Source organism: Coffea eugenioides, chromosome 9 (genome assembly GCF_003713205.1).
Source record: "Coffea eugenioides isolate CCC68of chromosome 9, Ceug_1.0, whole genome shotgun sequence".
Lineage (NCBI taxonomy): Eukaryota > Viridiplantae > Streptophyta > Magnoliopsida > Gentianales > Rubiaceae > Coffea > Coffea eugenioides.
This window is the reverse complement of record NC_040043.1, coordinates 18,942,399-18,953,000: the sequence shown is the minus strand read 5'-3', so window position 1 is coordinate 18,953,000 and position 10,602 is coordinate 18,942,399. Positions and strand designations below refer to the sequence as shown.

The following is a 10,602-nucleotide window of genomic DNA, read 5'->3' as shown; positions in this document are numbered from 1 at the left end:
TACAGCATTTATATAATTTTATTTTATGCCTTAAAATTTTAATAGTTCATTTAATAATGAAGAAGTTGAACTGCTTATTTAATTTAATTTTTCTTCAGTGCATGACGTTTGTCTTTAATTTGAAATGTTTTGCTTATTTGTTATTTATTTTAATATCCAATTTGTTTAAGAAAAATTTAGTGCACAAACCCTGTCTCATAACCCAAGCTGTTAGGTCTGCCGCGGTGCACAACAGAAAAAGGAAAACGTAATTTATAGACCAGCTAACAGACAAAAAGACCATGCCGTTTGACAGAAAATAAAAGGACTAAAAGACATTACTGTAGATGCTAACAGGCACAAAAGTAGGCGGATTCGGTGTGCACCCTATGAACTGTAGCTTCATTTGTCTAAACTTCATGGAAAAGACTAGTTTGGCGGTCCCTTGTAGCTTGAAGCCTAATTTGCCTGTTAAATCTTTTGATAAATTCCTCAACTCTTTGGTTCAATTCTTCATCAGACAAGGTTGAGAACTCGTTCTGATCTTCTATCTTTTTTTCAAGATTGCTGTCGTAATCATATCTCTCAGATTGTGACCTCTGGATTCTTTTCTCATCATTTGCAGCCAAGATTAGCTTGTCAGATTTCGTTCTGATGCATTTCATCTCCTTCTTTTCTTCCACAGCTTCAATGTTTTCAATTTTTGGTACAATAACTTGATCTTGTTTCGAACTGTGAGAATATTCCTTGATGTTTTTAACGTCATGATCTTTGCGTGTGATGACGAGTAATTTCTTTTCCTCACAGGGTTCACTGTTTTGAGTAACAATTACGTCTTTAATCGTTTCCTGTGGCTTCTCATGATCCAGAGCTGCCTCCCATTGCTGACGAATTTTTTCCTCCACCAACTTTACGTTATGGAATTTGAAAAGAGGGGGAATCCTCACATGAGTACTCTTTACATACTCTTCAAAATAATCATTATTCCCTGTCGAAGAAAAAGCTCCAAAATCCGCTGCAATAATCAAAATGATAGTATTGGATATGAAGAACCAGAATTTTGTTGTGTTCATGAGAGCCAAAGGAGAAAGTCCGAAAATGTAAAATATGGAAATATAGATGAAAGTGAACAGAAGAAAGGCCCAAAAGGATATTCCGCTTGTCTTTTCAGGGTATCTTTTCGACATGCTTGGCTTGTGAATTAAATTTTCTGTTATATTTTGTCCAAGCATGGCAATCTGATGAGGTTGATCTTTCTAGGAAAGGGTGCTTTGGATAGGCAGAGTATAAGAGATAGGCTTAGAGTTTTCAGATAGGTGGGAGTTAAGAGTTTTCAGAAGGTGGTTGGTGTGATATGAAAAAATAGCGTACTTATATACAAGGTTCGCACCCCATATGAACTAGGGAGTTTCTAACCTAATCAAAGTTGGCTAAATAATTGAGTGAGTCCACTTAATTACTCATAAGGTCCTGATGATATAGATAATTTCTTGCATTGTGCTTTATTTTGGAAATATGGAAAATGACTACTTACTATTTTTCATGGTCCAGTGACTTTATTCCGAGATTGTTAGTTGACTTCCTTGATGAGCTGTAGAAATTTGACAAATAACGAAATTTTATAGGGTAGGACTCGTACGATATTTTGGATTTGGTGAGAGTATTGGATTCTTGATCACAGATAATTTTGTCTTTCGATTACGTTTATATGATGAAATGGTATATCCCACTGAAAAAAAGAATCCCACATGTGAGGGTGGAATGAAATCATGAGGCAAGTGCTAAGTAAAGGTTAATTGCAAAATATCCCGCTAATTTTCTTTGGGTTGCAAAGTATATCCTAAACTATTAAATTCAGTACCATATACCTTTAAGCTATTAGCTTTTCGCAATGAAATCCAATCAATTTGCCACGAGGAATAATAAGTCTAACGTCATTATTGTCCTTGATATAGTTAAGTGACCAAAACGTGCTTCTTTATGTACAATTAGCTAATATAGACATATTGCAGGTTTCTTTCTCATATGCACATTGAGAGACACATAATATAGACGCGCATGTACAAATAGACAGAGGGAGAGAGATTTTGAGTTTACATTAGAGAAGGAAAGAAATAGTTGATTTGCATATGAATCAATTGTAAAAGAAGAAGACGAGGAGCACATTGATCACTTAGATTGATATCTGAATGAGAATTTCTCTTTTTTTAATTCTTTTTTCATTTTTATTAAAAGTTTGCAAAAAATTTATGCCATCAGTTACTTAATAATGTCAAAATCCTGTTACACCCACTATACCATTTTATGCACCTACACAAATGTCCGTCTCTTTTAACCATGCAAATAGGTAAAATGGTCAAATTGATTACTTTTTAAGAGCTTAATAGGTGAATTAAAGAAAAAGGTATAGCGGGCAAATTGAGACTTTGGAAAGGTTAACTGCAGGAGTACTCTACGGTTAGCTCTGGCAAGTCTTTTCCTTGTCAATGTAGAGTTATTAATAAGGTAATCGTTAGATCTTTCATTCAACTGTCAAGCTCCCTTCCTTCCACTTTCATCTTATAAGGTTTAAACATGGATGGAAGTAGAGTAACATAGGGAGGAGCATTTGCCACCATCCCCACCACTCTCTCCAGGGTGAAAATTTTAGAATATTGAGTTTTCCTCCTTTAAAATATTATAAATTTTCAAAATTACTCTTTTTAATTTAAGCTTTCCTCCTTTCTTCCCTCATAAAAATTAAAATTATTTTGCATTATATACTTAAATTAAGTTTACATTTACTAAAGCCCCCCTTACTCAAAATAAATTTTCTAGTTCCATTTATGGGTTTGGATCCTTCCACAATAGAAAAAAATTTTAAAAAGGAAAAAAGGGATGAGACTATCAGAAAATAACAGATTGCTAGGTTTTTTTGCGGCCCCAAAGTTAAAGTTAAATCCTAGGTGCTCAAACCTATGTGTCCCCCACTACCACATACCCAGTTGTCTGCAATTTGATCCTCATTTAAAATGCTTGCGTGTTGTAAGACATGGCATGCAATGTATTTTTCTTTTTCTGGTGCAATCATGCAGATTGCAACTCATGTTGTGAATAGACATAAGTCAAAATAATGGAGGTGCACAGTTGTTCTTTCATTTTTGAAAATTTTAAAGAAATAATAATTCCATTAATTAAAGCTCTATGACATAAAAAATGAGTAACAAATGGATTGATTTTTTTATCTAAAAGATCACTACTCTGCCACTTATTGCACTACAAACAAAAAGTGAATAAATTTTATTTCTTGAACAACTTTTTACATTCGCGGCTTTGGTTGCTCTACATCTTCTCACTTTTTGCGATTTGATATATGTAGAGTTAAAGAAAAATAGTTGAAAAGATAAAATAAAAATTGATTGAAAAAATGTTTATAATGTAATAAATGTTTTTTTTTTTTGACAAAACTTGTATCAACTATCAAGTCCCATTTATATGCGGACCTGGATCCATTTAGGTGAATTAGTCCCAAGTATGTTTTCAATGGCACAGTACCCTACCCCATAAAAAGCCAATTCATAGAGCATGATTAAATCATCATTGCCAATCTTCCCATCAAGTGTGCTTGTCAAGATTACACATCAAAGTATCCATCGTTAATAGGATTTATATATTGTGTTCCTCAAAAGTCTGCCCAACCATCCTGATCTTATGCATATAATTGTGGTCTGGACCCCTCTAATGACAGCTGCCCTAATTTTTTAAAGGGTGATCTTACAAATGTACGCATACAATATGAGTTCCTTGGATTTGGGACCCATAGGCCCTGAAAACTTGATAATTTAGCGCCTAAATGATTGGGATCTGAAAGTTCTTGATTTTGTCCAAGTCTGGATTTGATTAAAATGTGGAGTATGTGGTCGATGAAAATATGCTTTTCAATTTTACAAGTTTTAGCACTTAGTATTTCGTAGCAAAGTTCCATTATCATCCATACTCGATAGGATGGTCTAAATTATTGTCCAACTAATTATATGGAAGGTTGTAAATTTTCCTCAAACTGTCCAAATGTATTTATTCTCAAAGGGTTCGTACAAAATTAAAATTCTTTTGACGTGTTTCAAATGAAAAGTATACTTTTCTCTTTTGGTAGAGGATACTGTAAAATCAAGTTCAAAAGGTCAAAGAACCTAAATCATGACTCTAAGTTGGTACAATCCCATGCTGGTATCATGTGACATTTCAATATCCAATAGCATAATGATAGATCTTTGTTCTGACCTTAAAGATTACAACTGATTATGGTCTATGATTATAATCTGATGCTATTTCCATGGTCAAATTAAGTTCCTAAATATAATAACTTTCTTTAGTTGTGGGTGTAAAACGTTGATTGGTTTCAAATGATGCATAAATTGGGTGGTAGATGGCGATTGCTTATTGCTTAGATGTTCCGTCTTTACGCATTTGATTTAACTAAGAGACAACTAAGAAATGATACATCTTGTTAATCATTGACCTACTCTATTATCATGATTAAGAAAGTTCCAGAAAGGAGCAAATCTAAATAAGTATCTATGTCATGGTTTAGTGGTTTGATGTCGGGGACATAGCCGCAATCATGCGTACACTTTCTACAAGTATACTCTGATGATATAGGTTCGTTAGGAAGGCATTTTTTTTTTGATATTTATATAAAATTTTACTGTAATTTACTGTAGAATCAGTAAAAAATTTTGCATATTTGAGAATTTGAAGAAAAACAAATTTTTTTCTTTTTTCTTTTCCTTTTCTTTTTTCCTTTACTCTTCCTCTCTCCCACTCCCCTTCTTCTTCCCTCTCCACTGCCACCACCTCACTCCTTGACCAGCGCTAGAACCTCTCTCCTACCTCTGTTTCTTTCTTTCTTTCCTCCCTCTCTCTCTCTTCTCCTCCCTCCCTCCCTCTTCTTTCTCTCCCTCCCCTTCCTCCTACCCCCTTCCCCTGCCACCCTTTCCCTCCTCCTCAGAACCCTCCCCCTCCATCTCCCTTGTTGGTCGCTCGAGGAGAGAGGAGGAGAGAAACAGAGGGCAGAAAGTGTTATGGGTGGCTTCAACCCACATCGTTTTTTTGTACAAAGAAGTCTTTCCCCTAATTGGTTATAAATAGAATAGGCCTGTGATGAGATTAAATGCACTAAACTAGGAGAGTTTTAGTGGGTTATTCGGGTTTTTGGGTCATTAAACCTTTTTGTTGGTAAAATTATTTTGGCCTTTGTTGTGTTATAGTTTTAGGTGTTTTTGGGCGTAGGAACACTTTTCTAAGGTTTTTGTACTCTCTTCTTCATAGTCAAATTCTTCTCCTCCTCCGCTAATGGACTTAGGTCAATTTGATTGAACGATGTAAATTCCTGTGGTCCTATTTCATTCATTTTACTTTGTTATTTGTCTTTTGAAATTGTCAAGAGGTTTTTCAGACAAACTAGACCAAACAAACTAGTATCAGAGTTCCTTCGGAGGCTTTGGGTTATGTGACAACAATGACAATAATAAAAATTGTTGTTGAAAAATTCAATAGGAATGGCAACTTTGGGATGTAGTAGCTCAAGATAGAGGCCATTTTAGTTCAAGACAAAGCTGATTTAGTGATAGATGCAAATTTTGCTAGATACAGGGAATTGAAAAAAAATCAGAGAATGTGATAGATGCAAATTTTGCTGAGATAGACAAGAAAACTAGGTCCAATATGATCTTAAATCACTCTGACGAAGTTTTACAGGAGGCAGCCACTCAGACTTCGACTAAGGCCACACTAGATAAGTTTAAAGCTTTATATATGAAGAAGACAATGGATTATTAGTTTTATTTAAAGCAAAGTTGTATATGTTTCAGATGATTGAAGGTACATCTATACTCTCACATCTTGATAAATTTGATTCCATTATTATAAATTTGCCGAATATAGATTTGAAAATTAATGATGAGGATCAGGCTCTGTTACTTTTGTGTTCTTTTCCTAAGTCCCTTAAATATTTCGTGATGCTATTATTCATGGAAAAGAAAAAATTAGTATCAAAAAATTAAATTTGCATTAAAACCCAAGGATCAAATAGACAGGGATATCACCGGGGAAATTAATGGAGGTCAAGTGGAAGGCCTGGTTGCTCGGGGGTAGAACTGATAAAAGAGAATTTGGAAGTATTAGGTCTAAATCTAGATCTAAATCATGATATAGAAATTTGGAGTGCGATTATTGTCACAAAATGAGGCACATTATGTCTAATTGCTTTAAATTGAAAATAAATTAAGGCAAAAGGGGAAACCTGGTGCTGATAAGAGTGATGGAAATATTTTCTTTATGATTGATGATAGAACAAGGTTTAAAAATGAATGGATTTTAGATTTGGTGTATTCTTATCACATGTGTGCCAATTGGAATTTGTTTTCCACTTATGAACCTTGTAACGGTGGAATTGTTTTGATGGGCAATAATGCATTTTGTGATATTGTTGGTAAGGATATAGTCTGAATTAAAATGCATGATGGTATTGTAAGGACCCTCGCTAATGTTAGACATGTTCCTGATTTGAAAAATAATCTAATATCTTTGGGCACCTTGGAGACTCTTGGGGTGCAAATACACTGCTGAAAATGGCATTATGAAGGTTTCTAAAGGTGTTCTTGTTGTTATGAGAACTTGTAGATCTGGTAGTTTGTATGTTTTACAGGGATCTGCTGTCACAAGTTTGGTTGCAGTTTCATCATCATCTTTATTTTGATTCTGATATCACCAAATTATAGCATATGCATTTATATGAGTGAGAAAGGTTTGGGCATACTAAGAAAAAGCGAACTTCTTTGTGGTCGGAATACCACCATTGGAATTCGATGAACACTATATCTTTGGGGAGCAAAAAAATGTCAGCTTTAGTTCATCAGCAATTCATAAGATAGAAAGTACTCTTGATTACATTCATTCAAATCTATGAGGTCCAACTCGTGTTCCATCTAAGGGTGATGTCAGGTATATGTTAACTTCCATTGATGCTTATTTAAGGAAAATTTGGGTATATTTTCTGATATGAACGTCGTTGAAGACAAAATTCACATTAACAAGCCCCAGGTCTTTGGTGACCCTTCTAATCTCTATGGCTGTGAATGTCGATGCGATCTTGACCCACAACCAAACAAACTAATGAACCCAAGGAACGGTAGTAGGCACCACAATCAAGTGCGATTCTTGATTGATAGTAGAACGAACACCAAGAAGATTCTAAGTGTTCAAGGGAAGCTCATAGAGCCAAAAGAGGGCTTCTCTCAAGAATATTTTCTGAAAATATATCGCATGTTATTGATGAAGAAAGAAACATCATTTGTAATGTGTCTTGACACAAACAATCCTAATGAAACTTGGACAATTAAGACATAATAAGCTGGACCTTATACATGGCCCATAAACCCTACCTAAGGGATGGATCCAAGATTTAAAAGCTAGTCCATGAATTAACTTAATCCAACCCAAATAATGACTAAACTAATGATTAAACTAATGAAACTAAAATTGGAAATATAAGCTCTTAAGTTGGAAATTTCAGTCCTTAACAAATGACTTGAGCAGCCCTTTTAGTGACAAAATAGCTCCACACTTTGAGACTTCGTGTTTATATCAATCCCCTCCTCTTGAAAGTGATTCGTTCTCAAATCATCGGTGCATTTATAGGATAGAAATGTTGGAAATAGATGAGTTGCTACGAGCCAAGTTGCATGCCATTTGGACAACATCTTGATGTTCACAAACAAAGACACCTTCCAAGTCATGAACCATCTCGTATAATGCTTGTTAAAGTTCCATTTTGCACTTCTAAGCTCTCGAATCAGTCATCCTTCCTAGTTTGTCAAATCTGGACCTACACAGAAAATCACACAATAAGTGTTTGTAGGTATAAAATCACTCAAAATCTTACCATGCGCATCCACTAGATAAGGATCTGCATAGCAATGCTCAAATAGACTAGCAAATTCCCAAATCTAGTTGTGTAAAATTGTAAAATTCATCACAGGTTGTTGTTCGTTTGGCACATCTTTCACAGGTGGAGCTAGAGAGAAATGGATAGCTTTAATTCCTACAAATGAAATAGCAAAATCAGTTTTTAAAGAACCAGAAAATTGACAACAAAAAGAAGGGAACATCATTAATTAAATAATAAGGAAGTATAGAACAAGGTTCCAGTGTAGTTACTCCCTTGGAAACGTCATTAGGTATGAGACCCCGAAATTTTACTTGTCTTTATAGCTCTTATTTGAACTTACTTGCCTTAGATTCTTGGTTGAATGTGAGCCAAGGGAGTGAATTTTGTTAAGAAAAGTTTCATAATCTCAAGTTGTTAGAAAATCTTGAAATTTTCGCAGGAGGCTCTGCGCAGATTTGGGAAATTGGCTATAACTTCGTGTAGGAAAGTTGGAATTGAGTTCCGTTTGTTGCGTTTGAAACTAGACTCATAGGGCTTCCTACAGTGGAAAATTTAGAGTTTGATTCAATCTCTATAAATTCCAGAAAATTGGCAAATTTGACTGAAAATTCTGCCCTGCACAAGTAAACATAGGAATGTTGTAGTAGCTTATGGCTCAATTTGAACTAACTTATGAGCTGAATTTCTTTGAGGTGTCTTCTAAAGATTATTAGTGTTTTAAGTCTAGTTTTTAACAGGCCAAGTTGTATGAATGTTTGACATTTATAACTCAAGTTATGATTTTTCTAAAGGAATGGCATAAGTTAGGGTTTTTTTGTGCATACTAGGGTTTTTGGTGTGTTTTTGGTGCATTTTGGTAGAGTGATCACTTGGTGAGGTGTGTGTATTAAATTTGGTGGATAATAACAAGTATTAAGTAAGATAAAGCTTGTGATTAGAAGTGCTAATAATAAGTTAGTGAATCACAAGTTAAAACACAAGTACGAGAGAGTTAAGGAAAATCGGCTTGAACCAACGTGCACCGTTTGCTACCGATTGAGTACACCACTTGGAAATTACTTTTATTACCTTAATCTCCATGTTATTAATTGAGCAAAATCAGCCCTAAATATCTCCTTAAGACAGCCAAAAATTTGGACTAAAAGAAGAGAGAGAAAAGAAAATTTTGAGATTTAATCTTGTAGCGACACTTGGCGGAAATCCAACCAACTTTGACTAAACCAATTTCCTTCCTTCTTATCACCAAATTGGCTTCATTTCTCCTTCATTCTTCTTCATGTTGGCCGAAACTAAGAGAGGGAAAAAGAGAGAAAAACAACTTCAACTCCAACCTTGATTCTTTCTTGTTGAGTTGAAATCACAAAAACTAAACCAATTAAACTTACCTTTTGGTACTTGGAAAGCTTGGTGTGGTGCAACTTTTGGAAGAGTGTGACACCCCCACTTCTCCCTAAGGCGAACCAAAGGATATCGGCGGGATGCCAGCCCAACTCTCGCCACGACTTAGTACAATTCCAGTTCAAACTTAAAGGATAACGACTACAAATGAAAGTCGAAATAAAGACAAGAAGTCATTTCCATACATAAATATTCAATCTTACATCACAAGTTTCAAAATACAACCACTTTCCCACAATGTACAACTTTCAAAAGATGTCTAGTCAAGTACATTCAAAAACCTTAATCAAAAGTGCCTCCAATCGGCTTCTCCATAACTCTTTCCATCTCGGCCCCTGTTAAGGAAAACAAATCTAATGGGATAAGCTATCACTCAGTGAGGCCAAGAAAACATGCAAACACATAATTCAAGTAGCAATGGCATTTAAGCGAGAAATAAAGCTATAACATTCAAGCAATTCACAATTTTCAATTAAACATATTCAATGAGGGTATAGGAGCTCTCAGGAGCTAAGTTCCACTTGCTTTGCTAAGGCTCGATCAAATACCTTCCTGCGATGACACTCCATCAATCGGGTCGGCATTAAGTCCGTAGAACTCCACTTTCTTCACAGTTCTGTCCACCATTTCAGCCATCCCAGGCCCGCACTTCTATAAAAGGCACTACTACTCGAGTAAGCCAAGCGAGATCTCTTAATAGATCAAGCTTACAGTTATCTCATGGTTCACCGAGTTTCTCGACCAAGCCCTTGCTGGCTCGAGTCGCAAGGTCGGCCAATTGAGATTTGGGCATCCCTCAGTTCAGTTATAGGTCGAGGAGATTCACTCCAAACGACATCAGTCAATTCAATTACAATTCAGTCATGAGCAATTCAGTTATACAATAAAAGAGAACGAGTGCGATAACGTACACACTCGACTCAACAATTATCAATCATTCAATCCATAAGAAACAATTCACATAATTGCAACAAGTCATGCACTTGACACTCACCAAATCACAATAAGGGAGTAAGTGCACAAAATCTTTAAGGGTTGGCTCCGGGATTCTCTTCAAGATCCTCTTGAGCACCTAGAAACATAACAATTAACTATTACCCATAAATACTTACAAACTCCTTGCCAAACAAGGAAGAATGTACGTTCGTTTTCAAATTAAAACAATGTCTCGAAAAGCCTCAATATCTCAAAAATTGAGATTCAAAAGTGAGGGTTTAACAACACGGGAGAAATTTATTTCCTTCATGAAATCAAGTTTAAAACGATCTATCAATATCAAGAAAGAGTAACGAGTTCTC

General features: G+C 35.4%; 1 protein-coding gene across 1 annotated transcript; it reads right to left on the bottom strand.

The window, feature by feature from the left end:
* Positions 1-389: 389 nt before the first annotated feature.
* LOC113782344 lies at positions 390-1,166 on the bottom strand. The gene has a single exon (XM_027328236.1). It carries the CDS (start codon positions 1,164-1,166, stop codon positions 390-392), a length of 777 nt encoding a protein of 258 aa, XP_027184037.1.
* Between the last annotated feature and the right edge of the window lie 9,436 nt (positions 1,167-10,602).